The following is a 21,771-nucleotide window of genomic DNA, read 5'->3' as shown; positions in this document are numbered from 1 at the left end:
CAATGAATGGGATGAAGAAATCGGGTGGTGGGCTCGAGAATCCTAAACAACTGATTGTTTGTGATCCTTTCCTTACAGCATTGTCATTAGTATTGTCCATGGATGAGGAAAAAGCCATTTTTTATGACCTTGAAGCATTCAGTGCTCTAACCCCATCCTCAATGGAAGAGGAATAATTCCTCTCATGACATTTTGCCGCTAATTTGTATATTTTCTGGCAGAAGTATTTCACACCAACTTCCAGAGAGGGTGTTGCACAACCCAACCCACAAAGGCACATTTCTTTCATCACACAAGACTGAGGAAAAGTGTGCCTGGTGTTTGTAGCAGCCAGGAGTGAGATCCCCCTGGGAATCCAGGCTTTTCCCTGGCTGCAGCTTCAGGTTTGCACCCAGCAGGGAGAAAAGGCTGGGAAGGAAGGAGTGGATCCATGAGGAGGGCGAAAGTTTGGGGGAGAATTCTCATTTCTTCTCATTTCGTGTGGGATTTTGAAGGACTTAGAGACTCCCAGTGCTCAGGAATGCCAGGACTGGATGCAGAGCTGGCTGACACCAGCAGTTCCCAGCACCTTGAGGAAAATCTGAATTTTTGTGCTGGTCCTGCCAGGCAGATGCAGCAGAGCAGGGCCTGGATTTGGGATTTCCTATTGTATTTCAGCTGTGGCCATCAGGTGGCAATCTGACCACTGGGATCATTCTGTGCTGGAGGCACTTTGGGGTGGGTTCTCCTTGGGCTTTCCAAGTTCCTTTGTGATTTAGGGCCGTGTTTGCCCAGCTCTGGGCTGTGCCTGCTGCCAGCCCCTGCCCTGTGCAGGGCGCAGAGGGATGGGAGAGGCTCCTGCAGAATTCCCAGGGGATTAAGGCAGGATGGAGGGCAGGAACTGCTCAGAATTCACCTGAATTCGGGTGAGATGAGCAGCACAGCACCCCGAGGTGATGAACCCTGGCAGCAGTAGCCAAGCACATCATTCATGGGAATATTTCCTTCTTGGTTGAGCAGGGCTGGGTTTGGATGATCTGATCCAGCTCCTCTGGCCTACAAAAGGGGTCAGAAAAATCAGTTCATTTTTGGCCTGAGTCCATAGAAATGGAGGCAAAATCCTGTCACCCCAGAGTTAGAAATGTAGGTGGTTTTGTTTACTGGAGGTGTGAAATAAAAAGAATCGTGGAATCAGGGAATTCCTTGGGTTGGAGTGACCTCAAAAATTATCCAATCCCATCCCCACTGCTGTGAGGAGCTCCCACTAGACCAGGCTGCTCAGTGCCCCTCAAAGTGCTCAAATTTTACCTGCCTTCCTCACCAGCCATTACATCAGGAATTGTTTGGTTTTTGGTTTGGTTTGGTTTGGTTTGGTTTGGTTTGGTTTGGTTTGGTTTGGTTTGGTTTGGATTGGTTTGGATTGGTTTGGATGGATTGGTTTGTTTTCTTCCCATGGGGAATGTTTCTAAAGGGAAATCACAGAGCAGCAGCCTCAGATCATCCAAGGACCTGGAAAGGTGGTGGTGATGTCACTCTATGGGCTGGAAAAGATGTTTGAGGTCGCTCCACTGCTCTTTCTGTAGAGCCAGAAAATGAAAACAAATTCCAGGGAAGTCCTGGCCTAATGAATATTTTCATAGTAATAATAATAATAATAATAATAATAATAATAATACCACTTAACAAGCAGTTGTAGACAGCACTGCGGTTTTAATACTCACATGTGATTTTAAACTCAGCTAGGAATGAGCTGCAAAGTTTGGATAATGATGAAAAAAACCCTTCCAACACCCAGGTAATCCCTAAGGGAAAAGCACCTGTTGGGCTGTGCCCGTGTGGTTCCATTCTTAGCCACAAAGTCAAAGTTCTCTGTGAATATTTGTATTTTCTACTCTTCTGCTTGGATATTTCCTTTGGGCCCGAGGCTCCAGGTTCTGAGGCAAAGTGTGAGTTCAGAGGGTGCCTGGCATTCTCCTCCTTGCCTAGAAAATAAAAATACCTGGGTCTCACACAAATGTTGAATTATCCAGGTCAGTGAAACTCAAGATTGTGCCGGTGATCAGGCACTGCAATTACTTCTTGGGATGTTCTTTAAATGCTCCCAATGAAGGAGTCAAAGAAGCTCTTTGCAATCTGTGAGTGTAAAAAACTCTCAATCATTTCAGATAATTGGGTATTTCCACAGCAGAATCAGATATCTAACAGCAACAACAATAATTAAAGCAGGAATAACGACAATAATGATAACAAAACCAACAATAAACATATTAAACCCCAAACACAACAAACCCACCCCAAAACCCTAACTCATTATTTCCCCCACCACCATTTCCTTTACCATCAGCCTTGCTTTTGCTTTCATTACAGCTGCTAAATAGATTATTCATGAGGTCTCTCAGCACCACTAAACCATCCCTCTCTTTGTTGCCAGCCCCTCATTGGTGTCACACGGATTTTCAGCGTCTGCCCATATCTGATTATCTGTGGAAACAACCTTTCAATGAGCCTTTTTATCCACTCCTTTCGCCGGGGAGCTTTCAGGGACTAATTTTAGTTTCATGACAATAACAATAAGGTCAAGTTGTATTTCTGTGCTGCTTTTCACCCAGGCAGACATTCCAGAGGGGCAGATGTGGCACGGAGTGGTTGTCACTGTTTGTCACCGCGGAGCGGCCGCGTCCGGCTCTCCAGGGCCGAGTTGGGATGGAGCTCAGGAGAGCTGGGGGTTGTTCCTGGAAAATCAGGTCTTCTCTGCTCTTTTTTTAAAAAATTTTGAATGTGTTTTTTAACTTTACCAATTGTGGAATATTTGGGGTAAAGCTGAGAGGAGCCCCGCAGGGATGAAGGGGTTCAGTGGGGACAATCCAGAAAATTCTGCGGAATAATCCAGAACTGAACCCCAGCTGTTTGACTTGTCCCAAATCCCTGGAATAAACACAACCTGTGGAGGAGATCAGCTCCCTCACCCGTGGGGCTCAGCCTGGAGAAAAGGAGGCTCAGGAGGGACCTTTTTTCCTCCATAGTTCCAAGGCAGGAGGGTGCAGCCAGGTGGGGTTGGGCTCTGCTCCCAGGGAACAGGGGCAGGACAAGGGGAAATGGCCTCAGGCTGGACATCAGCAGGAATTTCCCCATGAAAAGGGTGCTCAGGCCTTGGCAGGGGCTGCCCAGGGAGGCTTGGAGTGCCCATCCCTGCAGGTGTCCAAGGAAAGACCAGAGGTGGCTCTCAGTGCCCTGGGCTGGGGACAAGGTGGGCTCAGTCACAGCTTGGACCGGATGATCCTGGAGGTCTTTTCCAACCTCAGTGATTCTGGGATTCTGTGAAATCCACCTGGCAGTGCACAAAAAAAGGGCCCAGTTTGGGCACAGCATGGATTTTCCCTGGCTGTTGATCAGTGCTGGGTACAATTTGTTGAGCTCAGCGCTGGGTTGTTCTGAGGAACTCGACGTTCCCACATCTGAACCCCAATCTGGGATTCAGCTCCCACAGATGCCACCTCGAATCTCTGGTATCAGACCTATGGTGACCTGAAATTGTTGTTTCGTTGTCATTTCGTGCCTCTTGCCAGTCCCTGGTCATTTAACAACTGAAAAAACACATTTACCTGTCTTTTGGTGATTCCTCTTGAAATATGAGGTCAGTCAGAGGAAGGATCAGCTTCACTGTTAATTAAAATTTAATCAGAACTGCCCTGCTCGTCCCATGGAATAAATTAAATTAACCATGTTCAGTAGTAAGGTATCTTTATACTTTACTTGTATCCTCTGGAAATTTTCACAGGTTGTGCTCCAATAAACCCAGTTTTGCTCTTCAACTCAGTTGGAATTCCTGTTCCTTAAGTGCAAAAGAGGCTAATCATAGAGCAGAAAATAATTTGACTTGCTAATACTGGGTGAGAAAACATTTACTGCAACCACAAATATTTTCAGGATGATGGAGTATCTCATGTTCATGAAAGCTTGGTTCTGGTGACATGTTTGAGTAGGGAGGGCTGCACTTTCTAGCAGAGGAAACCCATGTCAGCTGCAGCAGGCAGCTCCCTGTTCTCCTCCAAAAACTGGAGCAAAAAAAAAAAAAAAATGTTGGCAGAGGAATCAAAATCCTCCTCTTTAAGTCGAGTTTACCACCAGGTTTCTTAGGCATGAACTCCGGAAAAATCTTTATTAGGCATAAAAAAAGAGAAAGAAATAGAGGGGGAGATGTGTCTTGCAGACAGAAGGTGCATTCTGAGTTTAGCAAAGTGATGAATTATAAATACCTCCAGTGGAGCCGTGCTTTTCCAGCTATTCTTCTGATGGTTCCTAGCTGGGAGCTCAGTGAAAAATGTCATTTTGGTGGGTGACAAATCCGCCCCTGGTGCCGTCAGTGGCCAGGCGCTGGCTGTGCCCCACGGGAGCCCCCACAAAGCGGCGGTTGTTGGGTTTGTGGGGTTTGTTATCGTGGTGGGAGCTGCTGAGCACGCCCTGCTGCCTCGTGGCTGCTGCAGACAGGGCAAACCTGCTCCCAAAATACTCCAGCTCCTTCTGTTGGGTGACAAATTGGGTTTTTCTTTCCCCCCCTTTCATGTTTTGCTCCCCCACCACCGGTTTTTTGCTTTTTTGGATGAGAAAGCTCTGTTTTCATTAAAGCTCTGTTTTCATTACGTGAATGGCCTTGCTTAGAAATTGATTCCCCTTGGAAAAAATCCCCAAACTTTGCCTCCCTCTGTATACCCAGGGTTTTCATTTCATGGCAAGGGGGAATTGGCTTTGGAGTGACAGAGAATAAGGCTGGATTAGAGATCAGCAAGGAGGAAGGTATTGATCACTTCCAGGTGTCTCTGAAAATAAGGATAATTTTCCTCTAGGAATATGCCAAATTAATTATTTGTAGGCTGAAATGTGAAAGATGAATCCTGGCACAGGGTGTCCAGAGAAGCTGTGGCTGCCCCTGGATCCCTGGCAGTGCCCAAGGCCAGGTTGGACACGGCTTGGAGCAGCCTGGGACAGTGGAAGGTGTCCCTGCCATGGCAGGGGGTGGCACTGGATGGTTTTAAGGTCCCTTCCAAGCAGAACCACTCCAGGATTCAGTGATTACAAGGCAGGGATGCTCTGTTACACCTGCAGGGGGGCATGGCTGAGCTGTAGCCTGGAGCTCACAGCTGCTGGTGTGGGACACACTGAGCAGGAACCCCAAACACCAGGCAAACACTTCTTGCCAAACTTGGATTTTACCCTGATTTATTTTGGTTTTTCATTTCAGGGCAAGGGGGAATTGGCTTCGAAGTGACAGAGAATAAGGCTGGATTAGAGATTAGCAAGGAATTCTTCCCTGGGAGGGTGGAGAGGGTGTCCAGGGGTGCCCAGAGCAGCTGTGGTCCCTGGAAGTGTCCAAGGCCTATCTTTTGATGATTCCTCTTTTAAATTTTTACACTTCTTTTACAAAATACACTGAGCCAGTTAAAGCAAGAAGTGGCCAAAGAGAACCTCAACCACCTCTTCTGTGTTTTTTTCCCCCTTCTTTCCAAAACTGAGGTTTTGGGATCTATGGGATCAGGGGTCCTCTGCTGTTTGCAGGGATTTTTTTTCCCCAAAACTGAGGTTTTGGGATCTATGGGATCAGGGGTCCTCTGCTGTTTGCAGGGATTTTTTTCCCCAAAACTGAGGTTTTAGGATCTATGGGATCAGGGGTCCTCTGCTGTTTGCAGGGATTTTTTTCCCCAAAACTGAGGTTTTGGAAAGAAGGGGGGGGAAAAACTCTGCAAAGAGCAGAGGACCCCTGATCCCACAGAACCCATCAGGCTGCAATGAGCCCCACCCCATGGTGATCAGCCCCTTGCCTCAGCTCCACCCGAGCTCCTCAAGGGAGATTTTTTTTATTCTTTAGAAGAATTTGAGCTGGGCTTAGCCAAACTTTGAACCAATGTTCACGTGAGTATCTCAGTGTGTTTTGTTCTGCTGTTTCCCCCTTTTAGGTGACAGCGAGATTGTAAATAATATGTACGAGACCGACCCCGATCTCCTTGCTGGAGAAAGCGCAGAGGAGGAAACTGAGGACAGTATAATGTCCCCCATCCCTGTGGGACCTCCGTCACCCTTCCCCACCAGTGAGGACTTCACTCCCAAGGAGGGCTCACCCTATGAAGCTCCCGTCTACATTCCTGATGACATTCCAATCCCACCAGATTTTGAACTCAGAGAATCTTCGATCCCAGGGGCAGGGCTAGGGATTTGGGCCAAAAAGAAGATTGAAGTTGGGGAAAGATTTGGACCCTATATGGCAGTACAGAGGAGCACATTAAAGGAAACAAACTTTGGATGGGAGGTAAGCGTGTGGAACGTGGGGGCCACGTTCCTTTGTCTTCTCTGCCAAGTGTTCCCGGAGCTGGACTGGGGACAGAGGTGGTGACTTTGCTGATGCCGCGTTTCCCCGAGTAACTCCCCACCCCCATCACCTGAAGGATTTAAAAATCAGCAGAAATCCCTTTTAAGTTCACTTCTTGGGCCACAAAAGCTGCTCGAGCACCGTTTTGGAAGCCCGGTTTTTGAACGGTGTCGGGTCACTTCATCAAGTGCTTGTCATTTCCAAATTGTGTTCGGGAGTTGTCGCGCGGAGGGAATGGGATTAATCCCATGTTTGGTGGTTGGGGGTGTTACCTTTGACTCCCAGCCCGTGTCAGCACTGCAGGCATTATTAACTGGGCAGGGAAAAATTGCATGTACCCATTAACTGCCCCCATGTTCTCGAGTTCTTGTGCTGCTAGGCAAAGATGGAGAAATGTGAAAGTCATTTTGTTCCCCAAGAGCTGAACCAAACCCAGCCTTCAGCAGGAAAAAATGCTCTGTCCCACAGCTCCCATCTTATCTTTCTCCTTGCTTTTCTGGGCTTGTCCCAGAAATCATCTTAGCTCTTATACTCTTGATTAGAAAACATCTAGATCCGTAATTATCCTTGAATATTCATTAACTGTGAAGTGAATCCTGGGATTTCTGCTCTGGGCTCACAGTTCTATCCCATTATCCAATATATAAATCCTTCTCTCTCCCCCAGTGGCCATCCCAACATCCCATCCCCTGCTGCCATGGGAGCTGCTGGCTCTTGCCTGGGGCAGTGGGGGCAGAGGGGTTTCCTGGCAGGATTTTGTTGTAGGATAGGTGAAGTTTATCCCAAAAAGTGGGAGCTGAATTTTCCCTCATTTTTTCCCCTGGGTGAAGGGAAAAATGAGGCAAAATTTGAATGGGGTCCCTTACCCCGTTTTCTCCATCAGCCACTACTGGGGTGAACCGGTTCCCAAAAATCCTGGAGGATTTACAGGGTGGGAAGCAGCTGAGGGCTGGAACTGTAAGGTTTTCCCAGGAGAAGGCACCAGTGCAGTGACAGAACCCTGTTTTCTCAGAAACAGAGGTCAGAAAAGGCAAGCTGAAGCATCAACACTTTTAATTTTCTCTGATTATATTTGCACTCTTGATTGTGAAGTCAAAAATCAGTGAGACCCGGTGAAGCCCAGAGAAGCAGGTCCAAATGTTTTTGTTTTGTTTACTTTTTCAATGCGTCTGAAGTGCAGGAAACAGCAAAAACCTCCTGTTTTAACAACAAAACTCAGTTGTGTTTTGTTGCTGTGCAGTAGGAAGTGTCTGAAGAGCTAAAATCAGAGTTTGGTTGAATGACTGAGTGGAGAGTTTCCTTTTCCTTCTATCCTAGTGCAGGGAAAGGTGGGTAATTCAGCTGAGTTTTGATCCCCTCTCTCCCCTCCAATGACATTCCTCAGAAGTTCCTCTTGGTGTTGGTTTCTTTTGTGAATATCAGTGCACGATATTTGATTGGTAGTACTGTCTGAGCTTCCAAAAGTGAGGGTTTTGGGGGGAAAAATCCCTTTTATTTCACTGGTCTGGTTCAGGGGGGCTGTAGGTGTGAGGCGCTCGAGATTCCTGAGGAAGGTATTGATTGTCTCTGAAAATAAGGATAATTTCTCTCTAGGAATATGCCATATTAATTATTTGTAGGCTGCAATGTGAAAGATGGATCCTCTTTTTTTTTCACCTAATTATAGATAGGTGGCATTTGTTGTTTCAATGCATATTTTTGTTTGTTATTTTGTTTAGAGGCTGATTTTTGGGAACAAACTGCAATCCTCATTGGCTGGCAGGAGTGGAACGGTGCAAACCTTTTTTCTCTGACCTTGGCAAAACATTGTCCTTGTGTTCATAATTCTGATAAAAGTTACTGTTTGCACTCATGACTTTCAGAAAGGTTCCTCACATCCCCACTGTTCTGGGTGCTCTGATAGGAGCTGCATTTATCAATTCCCGTTGACTTTGTGATACTGTTTGTTTTTGTGGTGTAATTGAGCAAACTTTCCCCTCTCTGGGCACTTCTCCTCTTCCAGCAGCGTTCCTTTGTGCCCTGCTGGGGCAGGGACATTTCACACCTCAAAGGAAGGGCTTTGTCCTCCCTCAGGTGTCCCCAAACCCACCCCAACCCTCCTCGCAGACACCTCTTGAATTTTCCCATTCCCCAGAGCGTTTGAGGACATTTCAGGGCTCTGTTTCCAGAAATTCCTTCAGAATTTCATTTGGGAGCGACATGCATGAATCCCTTCATGTGCTGGACAGGAATTCATGGAATAAGCTCTGTCTGCTCAGCTCTACCTGATGGCAAATTGGGAATTGGGAATTTGGGATGTTCTGGGCAGCTCTGCCTGATGGCAAATTGGGAACTGGGAATTTGGGATGTTCTGGGCAGCTCTACCTGATGGCAGATTGGGAAATGGGGACTTGGGATGTTCTGGGCAGCCCTACCTGATGGCAAACTGGGAATTTGGGATGTTCTGGGCAGCTCTACCTAATGGCAGATTGGAAATTGGGAATTGGGAATTTGGGATGTTCTAAGCAGCTCTACCTAATGGCAGATTAGGAAATGGGAACTTGGGATGTGTTTGCATCCTCTGCTCCTAAAATTGAGCAGGCAGGAAATGAGCAATGACTGGAAAAAAGAGAAAGGGAGGAGATTTTTGTCACCCAGTAACTTGCTGGCTTTTGCTTCCATGTGCTGTTTCTTTCAGTGGGGATAAACTCAACACATCTGAAATTTGTAGGATCACAAGGAAGATTCCTTCTGCAGTTTAACACTGGGGTTTTTGGTCAGTATTTCTCTGGGATTTGTAGTTTTGGCATGCAATGACTTGTGGGTTGAATGCTGGTGTAAGATTGCCACAGAACTCCTTGTTATGGCCAATTAGAATGTATTCCATTTGAATTGCCTCTCATGTTAGAAATTTATTTCAAGAATGATCCCCGTTCTTCACACCCAACCTCTTCTCTATTCATATTTCCCAATTCATTTCCTGTAGTTTATAGTCTTGATAATTCCACTTTTGTGCACACCTCACTCCCCAAACTCTGAAAACTTGGTTTTTGTATTTGTTTGTTTGTTTTTAGGAGTCATCAGCTCCTTAATTTGAACACTGCTTCTGCCTTTGGCACAAGAAGTCCTTGCCCTTCATCACAGGAAATTTAGTGTCAGGCTTTGACTAAACTGGGAGTTCACTGGAAGTGGAATTGGCTATAAAGTGGTCATTCCTCAGCACCATCTCAGTTTTGCTAGAAAAAGCTGATTTTGTTGTCATACAGGATGTGCTTCATAATTAATGTCTGTTCCTTCTGATTTCTGCTTTAAAAAAGAAAAATCAAGTGGCATTTTGGGGGTTGGAAAATGTGTTATTTAGGGCTTTGATGTGAGAGAGGATCTTTCTCTTCTGCCCAAGGATTACCACTGCAGAAAGAGCTTTCTCTTTTCAAACTCCAGTAAGGAAAGATTTGTGAAAATAAAAAAAGGCAGCAAATTGTACCTCAAAGTCCTCAGGAAATTCAGTTTCTGTTTGTTTCCATCTGAACTCCTCGCAGGTGTAACTTGGTGTTAGTTGCCAAAATTTCCAGTTTCACTCATAAATAGCCCAAAACATCCGTGGCAATGCAGAATGCTGTGTTTTATCTGCCATACCTCGAAAAAAACTGCATAATTATCTTTATTATTGGTGTTTTTCCTTTCGGGCAGAGAGGAGGGCTGGGTGCTGATGGTTTGAGCACGTGTCCTGCCTTATCTGCAGCACAGCCTCTTATCTGACCTCCTGCTTTGCTTTGTGGGATATGTTTTTAAAAAAAAAAAATATCCTTTGGATTAAACCACACCTATCATTCAAGGGCTTTTTTGGACACGGGATGGCAGCGAGTGATTCACTCCCATCTCATAAAAATAAATAAGATGTGTCAACCCTGGCCCCCAGCCCCTCCCAGGGATGATTCAGTGCAGGACCTGTTGGGTGCTTTCCCTCATTCCCTGACACTGCTGATGGTGTCATTTCACCTTTTTCTTTTTTCTCTTGTGTGTGTGTGTGTGTGTGTGGCTTAAAAGACGCCACCTAAAAGCCCTGTGATTATTGAGTGTGACCTGATTGCATTTCTCCCGCTCCCATTGCCCTCCTGCCCGCTGACACCGAGCACAGCACTGCCAGCACCCTGAATAAATCAGGGCATTTTTGTGCTTTATGGCCTCTGGGAGCTGAGGAAAATGAAAATAAAATAATTGCATAATGATTTCCATCGCTTTGGATAAATAATGGTATTTATCATGGCGCTGTTAATTTTCCTAATTGAGAGGAGAATGGGGATCTCATCCTGGGGGGAGATTTAGCACCTGCATTGTTGGGGTCATGATTTTAGCTCAGTTTGCTTCACAGGATTAACACTACTGATAAATGCAGTTTGTTTTAATTTATATTTAAATGCAGTTTGTTTTAATTTATATTTTAATTTCTATTTTGAGAGAGGTTATTTGCTGAAGCACAAAGGCTTCTCTCAGCTGAGGTGTCAGAGCCAGGCTGCTCCTTTACATGGAAAAATTAAATGTTTTCATTTCCTGTTTCAGGGGGGAAAGGTAGAGCCTTGTGTCCCATGGAAGACAAATAACTGGGGAAAAAATAGGAGCCAGCAGCTGAGTATGCAGCAGAGCTCTGGCTCCATGTCTGGGCCAGGGAAAACTGCTGGGTTTTGAACACACTTTAAAGTGTCACCGACTCACAGCACTCCAATCTCCCAATTCCTGCAAAATTTAAATTTTTAGCAGTTTGTTTGGTTTTTTTTTAATTTTCTCTGCTTTTTAGAAATATTTCCAAGTGCCAAGGGAAATTTGCTTTATGTGACTGGACTTAAATGCTGGGAAGAGAATTACTGCATTTCCTTGAATGCAATAAATATTAAAAATATTTAAATATTTTTAATATCTTCAAAATTGAAACACATTTCAAAATTATCTTTAAAATATTAAAAACAGGCCTTCAACCGCTTCATGAGCTGTGATGGTTTTGTCATGGTTGTGTCAGATCACCCAGGGATTCCTTCATTTCCCTTTAAAAGCTGATCCAGCTGAAGCGCTGAGTTCTTGTCCATCTTGCCTTTAGCCAGGGATGCTGAGAGGAGAGTGAGTCCTTTAAATGAGCAAAGAAATCCCCAAAGCTCCTGGGCTCTCACCTGGGAGGATGTGATGACATTTCCTGCTCCTTTTCCTGCCCTGATTCATTCATTTTCCCCTCCTCTGCTTTTCCTTTGGCCTGGGGAGTGATGTTGCTGCAGCAGCTTCTCTCCCTTGGGGAAAAGGAGTTCCTGAATTGCTCTTTTCCAACCCTCATCCTGCTCTTGCAGGGAAATTGCTGGGGAATTTTGTGCCATTCAACATCTCCCATGCAATGCTGGTGTTCTCCCAGAGCTGCTCCTTAGGAAGGGGACGGAACTGAGCAAACAAAGCTGAGCAACCTCCTCTAGCCTAAAAAAATCTCATAGAAATTTTAAATATTTAAAATCATTAGAATTATTTACAATCTTTACAATATTTAGAGGTCAGGGACTTGTTTTTCTTCCTTGAGATTATATTTTTTTTTTCACTTAAGCTCTGAGTTTTGGTCCAAAGCAAAAGTTTCTCTGCAGTTTTATAGTCACATGTATGAAAATTGTAACTGGGGATGCTCTTAGCAGCTATTGAGGGCAGTCTCAGGGTGCTCTGGCATTCTGTTCTCTTCATGAACCCAGAGATTCTTTCATTTTCAGACTGATTCCAATTTCCCAGATCACCAGGCTGGAATCAGTCTGAAAATGAAAGAATCTCTGGGGTCATGAAAAGAACAGAATGCCAGAGCACCCCGAGACTGCCCTCAATAGTTGCTAAGGGTTAGAATTTTTATACATGGGAATATAAAACTGCAAAGAAACTTTTGCTTTGGACCAAAACGTAGAGATTAAGTGAAATAAAAATTAATCTGAAGGAAGAAAAAGAAATCCTTGACCTCTAAATACTGTAAAGTTTTATTTTTATTCTATTAGTTTTAATTATTTTAAATATTTACATTTTAAATGGGATTTTTGGGCTGAGGAGGTTGCTCAGCTTTGTACATGCTCAGTTCCATCCCCTTCCTAAGGAGCAGCTCTGGTAGAGCACCAATATTTTTATTTTCCCTGCAGGATCTGGGCTTTGTTCTGGTGTCAGGGGACACCACGAGGAAGGGGAAGGGTCAGATCCAGGTGCTGGCAATTGTTGGGCTGCTTCCTATGACTGGAATTAAAACCATGCCAGGAGGAGCAAGGACTGGCTTGGGGTTGAGAGGAGGAAGCTGATGGAATCACAGGACAAACCCCATTTTCTACAGCTCCACCTTTTGGGGGGGTTTAATTTAATAATTTCTGCATAGAAGTGAAGAATGCACCTCATGGCATCCAAGCGAAACAACTGAAATTTGTCCCATTTTTTGACATTTCCCCAAATGCTTCAGTGCCAGGGTTAAGAGAAGTGCTCCAATTCTTTTTTAGGCCCAAGAATGCCAAGACAAGTTGCTCTATCTTAGGCATTGGCTAAAACATGGGTATATAAGGAATTAAGGGAAAGAAAGAAGAGACAGGGGAAGGGAATGACTAAGAATACCTCCTGATATTTCTCCTTTATTTCCATAAGGGGTAATAACTCATGAGCAATCCGGCAGAGGGCACTTTCTTTAAATAGAACATTCTGATTCACAAGCAGAAAAAGGAAATAAATATTTTCCTTTCGTCTTTGAGAGCCATCCCTGAATACCAGCTCCTGAAGCAATATTTTATCAGCCACACGTTCAAAAAGGAGAAAGAAAAAGAAAAGTCCCATGAACAGCTCAGTGGTGACCACAGTGGTTTCAAAAATCGCTTTTTTTGCATTGTCAAAAGCCCTGCAGAATTCAGGGCACTGGAATTTTTAACCTGCAGAGAAACCCAACCTGGGTTTTGTCCTCTCCCAGCAAAGTCTGGCTGCTGGAGCCTGGAACACAGTGGGGTTTTGTAAAGGAGATGATCAATAAAGGAAACCATAAATACACATGGGCTCTGAAAGAGGCAGCACCCTGGGGACTCTCTCAGAGGCACTTTGGGAAGGTGGGAGCGATGCTAAATGACTCATTTTGGGGTTTGCAGGCTGCTGGTACCAGGCATTCAGGAGGTTTTTTGGGAATCAGCCTCATGCTCCTCACTGCTCAGAGATTTCTGTGGGACTGGGGCACTGAGGACTCCAAAGTGAGGTCCAGGGATGTGCTCAGGGTCATCAAACCCTTCAGTAAACCCCATCTGAGATCCTGGTCAATCCTAAGGTCTTAAAATTCTAAATTCCACCTCTTTGCCTCAATCTGTGCAATGCAAGAAGTACCAACAGGGAATTTTCCCAAGTAAAATGTTGTGTTAATTACTTTGCCCAGCACAAAAAGTTATTCAAGAAAACAGAGTTTTTCACTGAGGAGTGTTCTCACCCAGTGTCCTGCTCCTGCTCTCTCCTTGCTGGGGTTCATTTTGGCTGCTCTTGGCCACGTGGTGCTGGGGAAATGAATCCCTGCATGTCCTGGAAGCGATGCCTGGACCATGAGGGGTTCAGCCCTGACCTTTCAGAGCCACCTCTGTGTCTGGTGTGTGTGGGGGTCCCAGTTGTGGGTTTCTCTGGGTCTGGATTGAAGGCACTGAGACAGGAGTTCATGTTCACACTCAGGTGTTTGTTATTTCTGATCAGTAAAACAGTCTCACTGCTGGGAGTTCTGCAGGTTTTCGTTAGAAGGCACAAAATGGCCAACAATCTCTTGTTCCAAGGGCTTTTAAAACTAAACTGTCCAATTAAGAGCTGACACCTGGATTATTTTCCCTTTTATAACCCAATAACTGATCCCAATGCAGACTCTTCTGCCCAATTACAAAATGCCACCCAAACCCATGAAGAAGGAGGAAGAAGAAGAAACCAGGACAACACCCTGTGCCCTCCATCTTGCTGCCATCCACAACATACTAAAAACCTCCCAAACCTCAATTTCTCACCCAGTGACACACCTACACTACTCTCTATAATCTATTTCACACTTTTGTGGATTCCAGTCTACCTTGAAGTCTGGGAAACTTTCTCCATGAATGAGGGTCAGAGTCAGTGCTGCCCTGGCAATCAGGGCAGCCCAGAGCAGACAGGGAAATATTCCCAGTGCTCAGGGTTTCCACAGGTCTATTTTATAACCTGTCTGCTCCAGGTTCAGCCCCTCCATGGCAGGATAGCACTGAGACCTTTCCCTCAGCACACACAAGAGCTTTTTCCTCCCTCTGGCTCTGCTCAGGCAGAGTGTGCTCCTTCCCTTTGGGACAGCGCCCTGCTTTAATCGTACATCTCATTGTGCCATCCCTGCTCCATCCTGCTCAAAAATACCTCCAGCTCACCCCTGTCCCCCACCTCCCTTTTCCCATTTAGATCTCCCTGAAGCCCATTCTCCCTTATCAGCACAGTAATTTCGTGAGCAGAGCTTGGATTTCTGCCGTTTAGGCCCCGGCCATTGTCTGTCGCAGCTGCAGTCAAGATAAACCCTCACCCAGAACAAAGTTGGAATGACCTTTTACAAGCAGAATCTGCCTTGTTTCCCTCCAGACTAATTTATCAGCCTTCATTTCAGCCTAGTCTCTCTCAGCAGAGGCCTGAAAGAACATTACAGAGAGCATGAATGAACAGGGGGATTAAGATGCTTGGCTAGTCCCTCTTTTTCATCAGACACCTTCTGGATTTGCTGGGATGTAAGCTGTAAATGACCGTAAGTGCTGAACTGCCTTCAACTTGGAGCAAGGGGAAGGGAAGAGGAAGGGGGGGGAGCCACCACAGCCAAATGTTTGGAAAAGAAGAGTGATGTGAGGAGCTGGATAAAGCTCCTGTCTCAGAGGCAGAGGGCAGCAGGACTGAGCAGTGTCCCCAGTCCTTTCCTAGGTCTCCCTGTCTGTCCTCAGACAGGCTCAGCTCCCTCAGAACTGGCAAATTTAAATCCAATTTATTGGTTCAAAGCAAGTTTTAAATACTGGGCTACATCCAAAGGGTTTTGGTGCAGCAGAGCAGCAAAACTTTTATTTTGAGTGTGATTTTAACACCACAAGAGGGGAAATTTTTTTAAGTGAACCTGACAAATGTCAAAGATCCCAACAGCAAAGCCATGATTCTCCTGTAGCTGACAACAGCCACAGTCTAAAGGAATTGCTGTGAGGAGGGGAATAAATATTTGTCTCTTGAAGGAGAGGAGAGTTGACAGCTGTAGTTGGGGTGAATTTCCTGGCAGCTTTAGTGGGACTGGATAATTCCACCCCTAAACACCACAAAATATCAGATTCTGCTTTCCCGCTTACACCTTTCAGCTTCCTTCATCTTTTATGTAACGAAGGAAAAGGTTATTTAACAACTTGGAAACTTTACTGTTAAATCACAGCCTGCTCAGTTGAGTGGGGGAAATCCTTGTCCATCAAACTCAGATCATGGTGTTTCATCCCTTGGAGTAAATAAAAAGTTTTTGCAGGGGGAGAATTTGGTGCAAACCCAGGGATTTTGGTTGTTGCTGGGGCTGTGGTGGCGCCTTGTGCCCTGGTGGAACTGCAGGGCCCAGCCAGGGAGCAGAAACATCCCCATCTAAAACGAGCAGAGCTTGCATCTCCAGCATTTTATTTGGATTTTTTGGTGTATCAGAACATTTTGGAATGTTTCTAAACATTCCAAATGCTTCCAAACATTCTTCTGGAAAGCAAGGAAGGTGCTGCAGGTGGGGGTGTGGCAGCAGTAAGTGCAAATGTGCTGTGGGATGAGCTTGAGAAATGGGTGTTTGCACTCTCAGGTGATGCTGAACATCAGCCACAGGGTGCTTATAAATGGGTGCAGATAGAAGATCAACATTTTGGAATTATTTTAAGGTTTTTCAATATTTTAAACAGTTACACCTGTATAGTAAAAAATTGTGTACCTATATAATAAAACAGCGTATCTAATTTTTAGGTATTTTAAGGAGTTACAGCTGAATAGTATAAAATTGTGTAATATATAAAAGGCTATACCTAATTTTAGGTATTTTAAGGAGTTCACTGGACCAGCCTGGCATTTGGGCCTATGGGACCATACATACCAATAAATCCTACAATAATAATTATAATAATTGGTATTTTCCTTATAATAATATTTATTTTTTTCCAATAATTGGTATTTTCCTTTCTGAGCAATAACCCCCCTCCATCCCCAGTTCAGTGCCCCACCCCCTGCACTGGTGTCGCTGGTGCAAATCCCATTTTCAACCCTGCAGTATTTTTGTGGATTTTAGATCCAGGCCGACGTTCTCAGTGTAAATTCTCTTCTCGCCTGTGGTTTGTTACAAGGGTTTGTTGTTGCTGGTGGAAATTTCAGATTTGGGAATTTGAGCCAAAGTGACTCCTTTCCCTGTCTTTTCCTGTTTTCCAAAGTCACCTCATTTTGCAAAGGGGGTGTGTTGTGTGTGTGAAATAAATCAGTGTAAATTTACTGCTCACTATAAATTGTAATTGGCAAGAGTTGGGATATAGCAAATCCAGAATGGGAATGATAAAATACTGATACTGTATCCTTTAATTTATTACCTGTATTATCCACACTCTGTGTTTTCCACTTGGTTCTCTCTCCTTCACCAGTTGTGTTTTCACTAGACTGGCATTTTCCTCCTCTGATGAATTAACTGTCAATTGAAGTTAGTGAGATAAATCAAAACAAATGGACACACTGCTCCATATTGACTTTCTCACTGCTTGATTCCCAGCCCCACTTTCTGAGCACGGGGCTGTTGTTATGCTCACTTGCTTCTAAGCAAATGTACAAGAAAAGGAGGAATTGGTGGAGTTTTGTGTTTAATAGCCAGTAATTACATTTTTCTCTGTCTTTGTTTTATCTGGGATCTTGTCAATGATGAGATCCAGGCCATTTACCAAGGAAGGAGGCACTTGGCATAGTGGGAGAGAGGGAAATGTTAATGGATTTCAGGAAGCAAACATGAAAGTTCAGATCTTCTAAAATGTGGTCTTAATCTACATAAGGAAGGGGTTTTTGGGATAGCCATAAGGGTTTAGGTGAAGAGGGGAACACTTTTTATCAGCAGGAGTGATGTGCAGGCCTTCACTGTTAGAGAGACAAGGCTCCAGCCTGAATCCAGATTTATTAACATTTTCTGTGGGAATTCTGGGTGTAAAATGTTGTTGGGTAGGGGACTCCGAGGTGTTGAAGCCTTGGCTTTATCAACAAATGGCAGAACAATTTCTGGTTGGTTTGTTCTGTTGGTGCAAATGTGATCAGGCACCCAAATGATTGGGCTCATCTCTGTTCCTGATCAGACAAAACTGAAAATTATAAATATATAAAAATATATATAAATGTATAAAAATTTATAAGGTAATCAGTGAAAGAGGTGTGTAATGTGGATCAAGGTTTCTTTCTTGCAGACATGGCAAAACTTTCAGAGTGAGGCCCACAGGCCCAGAGGCCCACAGGCCCAGAGGCCCACAGGCCTTCCCTCTGCTGCCACCAAAGTTGGAGCTGTGAGATAAAATATTCAATTAATTATTTTTAAAGAAGGAGAACACAAATCCATGCCTGTGTCTCCAGCAGTGCCATCTGTGTGTGGATCAAACCCCAGGCACACCTCTGGCTGAGCTGGCTCCTCTGCCAGGGTTCAGTGCTCAGAACAAGCACACGCCTGTCACAGAGCAAATTCTTTTGTTATTTGTTTACTTCTACCTTTAACATCTGTTCCTTAACACTCAGCTTTGAAAAGAGCTGGAGATCAAGCAGGGTTTTCTTTCAGGGCTCTCACCCCCATCCTGGGTCGTGTCTTCCTGAGTAACCTTCAGCAAAATAAATTTAACACCTTCTCACCTGGAAGGGATCTCCTGCACTTTAATTCAAGAAATAAAAGGTTAAAAAAAAAAATAGTCTGTGCAGAGGAATGGATGGTGGAAAGGGGTAAAGCCTCTCAGCAGTAGGTTAATTGGAGAGTGGAATACCAGTGTAGATGGGAGCACATAGTTTCCTTGGACAATGTGCTAAAGAACTGGGAGCTGGGAAGGACCAGCTGGGATTGTTAGTGAATTAGCTGAAGTCAGAAACTGCTGAATGGAGCAAAGAAGTAAAGGGGAAATGAAGGTTAGGGTATAATTCAGTCTAAATTAGGTGGGCCATTCACAATGCATAAAAGGGCTCTGAGCTTCCTTTCTTGGGGAAAATGGGGAGGAAAGCTCACTTTTATTTGGATGTGTGTTGAGTGGTTGATTTTAAGAATGTGCATACCTAGAGCCTACTTTTTGGGGAGTGCATTATCCCACATGAGTTTGGAGGAAGCATTGAAAATGCCATGAGCCTGAAAGACAACAGATTTAGCAAGAAAGCCTCGGGACCCTTGTGCTGCAGGAGAATTTCATTTAATCCCTGATGGGCTGAAACAAATCCTCTTCATTGCTTCTACCTCTGCTTGTTACTCACAGTGAGCACTGTACCTGGTCACCTCCCAGGTGCTTGGAATCCACCCTGCCCCTGGCCCTCCTCTCTGTGAAATTTGTGATTTATCACAGATCCTGCGCTTTTAATCGTGGCCGAGTTTTGTTTCCAAGTGGTTGTCCCATGGGGAGGGATGTGGCAGGCAGCACATGGTCTTGGAGACTGAGTTTGTTCTACAGAAATCTAGGGAAAAAGAGGCAATTGCATGAATTTAATACACAAATAGTTGAATTGAAATGCCTCCATGGAGCAGGAGGCCTTGAGCCTTCCAGTGGTGTCTGGGCTCCATTCCGTTCTAATTTTGAAGAGTTTTGCTGCTTCCCTTTGGGTGTTGTCTCTGTAGACCTTCAAATCCATTTGCCACAAATTTGCTTAGCATCCCTCAGAGGTGCATCATCCATTTGATGACAAAAAAACATCACAATTTTTTCAATTTTTTAGGTATTTCAGAACTTACAGCCTTTCTTTGGTCTGAGGGTTGTCTGTGAGTGCAAAGTGATTTTAACTTGGACTTAAGTGATGTGGTTGTGGCTGAGCAGAGCCTGCCAAAGGTCTGGGCCCTTCATCTCCACTGAGAGAAAATCCAAATTTTCTGGTTTACAACCCTGGGGTGTGCTCTCTGTTTTCTGAATGAGCTTTCAGAGCTGTTGTGATAACAAGATAAGATAAGAAGAATAGAAGAAATAAGAATTACAAATATATAATATTTATATATAGAATAATAAGAATTAAAGAATTATATATATTGTATTATATATATTAAAGATTATAGAATTATAAGAATTACAAATACATAATATTTCTCTATCTTATATAAATTATAAGAAATAAGATAAAGTCCACCTGACTCTGGTTTTCTCAGACATAAAATGCTTTATAAGGAATAGAGAGCACTGATTTTATCAGGATATAATTCCAGAAGTGCTGGGGCTGGAGGTGGAACTTTTTCCCCCCTCTTGCTGAACCTTCCAGAGCCTGGACTCACTCCTGTGTTCACTCCAAAGGCTTATGTCAAGCCCAGTCAATTTAAATGAGATTCAGAACTGGAGCAGCAATAAGTGTTCAATCAAAGTATTTGATAAATCACTTAAACAATCTCGCAGATTGCAAATTCTGTAAATGCAAGTTCTGCACTTATTCAAAACTAGTGAATGTGACAGGGCTAAGAGACAGCAAAGTCAAAACAGCAGGAAGAAAAACTCAGATTCTTTGATGAGATTAAAATACCAGCAATTGCAGTGGCAGGCAGGTAGGGCTGTGCTGCTCGTGGAGCCCCTGCTCCAGCTTTTCCAAGGAGAATATACAGATGGGATAAAGAAGAGAAGGCTGATTTGATGATTGCAGCATAATTTTACCTTTACTTCAGGGTATGTGTGTTTTCCTTAACGTCTTGAATGGCCTAATTTAGCTGGTCAGGAAAGTTTTCTCTCTTATTAAACAGAATGACAAGTGACTGTAAAAGTAGGAGAAGGGAAATCTCAACAAAGCCCAGATTGCTCTGAATGCTCAACAATTTTTCTTCAGTTACTCAGACAGGGGCATGAGCTTCCTCAGGTGGAATTTATTCTGGTGAGTGTCTCCACAGAAAAGCTGAAAACAAAGTGTTGAAACAAGCTCTTGGAGTTGGCTTTCCCCTGGCTTGCCACCCACTGCAGGATTAAATACCAAACAGGTATTTAATGATTATTTTTATGCTATGATTTTTATTGTGCTGAAGAAAGATGGAAGAAATTAAAGATTTTTTTTTCTGAGTTGCTTCCAGAATAAAACCTTGTGTTTTATCTATTGAATTTTTTCCTGGTTATTAATGAAGGAATTTTAGGAGATTTTGCTGGGAGAGGAATAGCTCATTGTCAGCACCAACATGAAGCATGATTTAAAATAAGTTTTCATGGAAGAAAGAGGAAAAAATGGGATCATTTTTGGCTGTAGCCAGTGTTGAAGTTCAGCATTTTAGTTTTAAAAAGCCATGGTTGGTTTTGTGTGAGAAGTTCAACGTTCCCTCATCATCTTTGTCCTCATTCCCGATATCAGGGGGGTTTTAATGAGGATCCAGGTGCCAAATTTTGTATATTGTACATTTTGCTTGCTCCCACCATTACTGTACTCCCAATCCTCAGAAATCAGGGGGGGTTGATCACGTTTAGCTGAAATTACAGTAGAAACCTGCAATCTGGGCTGGTCTCCTCTCAGGCATTTATTCCAAGGACAGGAGCAAGGGACTGATCCCTTTGTCTCCTTTTCTCCACCTGTTTTACTGCAAATGAGAATTGGCTTTAATTGGGGCTGAAAACAAGAATTCTGACAGCTCAAACATTTATTTTCAGCCAGCACAAGGCCTTGTTCAGGGAAGTTTTTAAGGACTTTGGAGATGTTGAAGGAAAATTATGTAGGAATCCCAGTGTATAGGAGTTACATGGGTAACGTGTTGTCCAGCTGTGAAGTTGGACAGATTTTCATTATTCTGATTTAAATCCATAAATATCTGCAGAAATAGACGCGCAGACTTAAACTTCCAACCCAAAAAAAACCTAAATGGTTCCTAGAGGCCTTTGCATCCCTTCTGTGTGATTTCCTGTTCTCTGGGAATGCTTCAGGCAGTTCTCTAAGTTAAGCAAGTTTTAAAAGCCACTCAAATACAAATTAGTTTTTTTATAAATTAGGAAAGATCTGTGCCCTTTCTGTATCTACTGAAAAAACATTACTGAAGCTGCACTAAAATCCACTTTACATGTGGATATAATTGTCAAAAAACTTTTGAAACTAAGCCTTTAACTTGAAACTAATTTTCTGCCCTCCAAAAAGGTAATTTTAAAGTTTTGCTAGCAGCCCTTCTTTCCTTTAACTTGAAACTCATTTTCTGCCCTCCAAAAAGTTAATTTTAAAGCTTTTCTAGCAGCCCTTCTTTCTCCCATAAAATATTTATGTTCAACACACTGAGCACATATTAATTAACGGGAGCAATG

The 21,771-nt window shown here is 43.9% G+C and overlaps 1 protein-coding gene across 1 annotated transcript in view; it reads left to right on the top strand.

Moving 5' to 3' along the window:
• The window catches only part of PRDM16 (PR/SET domain 16), a 311,655-nt gene that overhangs the window by 111,349 nt on the left and 178,535 nt on the right, over positions 1–21,771 (top strand). Inside the window, exon 2 of the mRNA XM_054647787.2 lies at positions 5,931–6,280. Coding sequence (XP_054503762.2) covers positions 5,931–6,280 — 350 coding nt within the window. The remainder of the gene's footprint in view (positions 1–5,930; positions 6,281–21,771) is intronic.

The sequence above is a fragment of the Agelaius phoeniceus genome, chromosome 24 (genome assembly GCF_051311805.1).
Source record: "Agelaius phoeniceus isolate bAgePho1 chromosome 24, bAgePho1.hap1, whole genome shotgun sequence".
Lineage (NCBI taxonomy): Eukaryota > Metazoa > Chordata > Aves > Passeriformes > Icteridae > Agelaius > Agelaius phoeniceus.
This window is presented reverse-complemented; position numbering and strand designations above follow the sequence as displayed.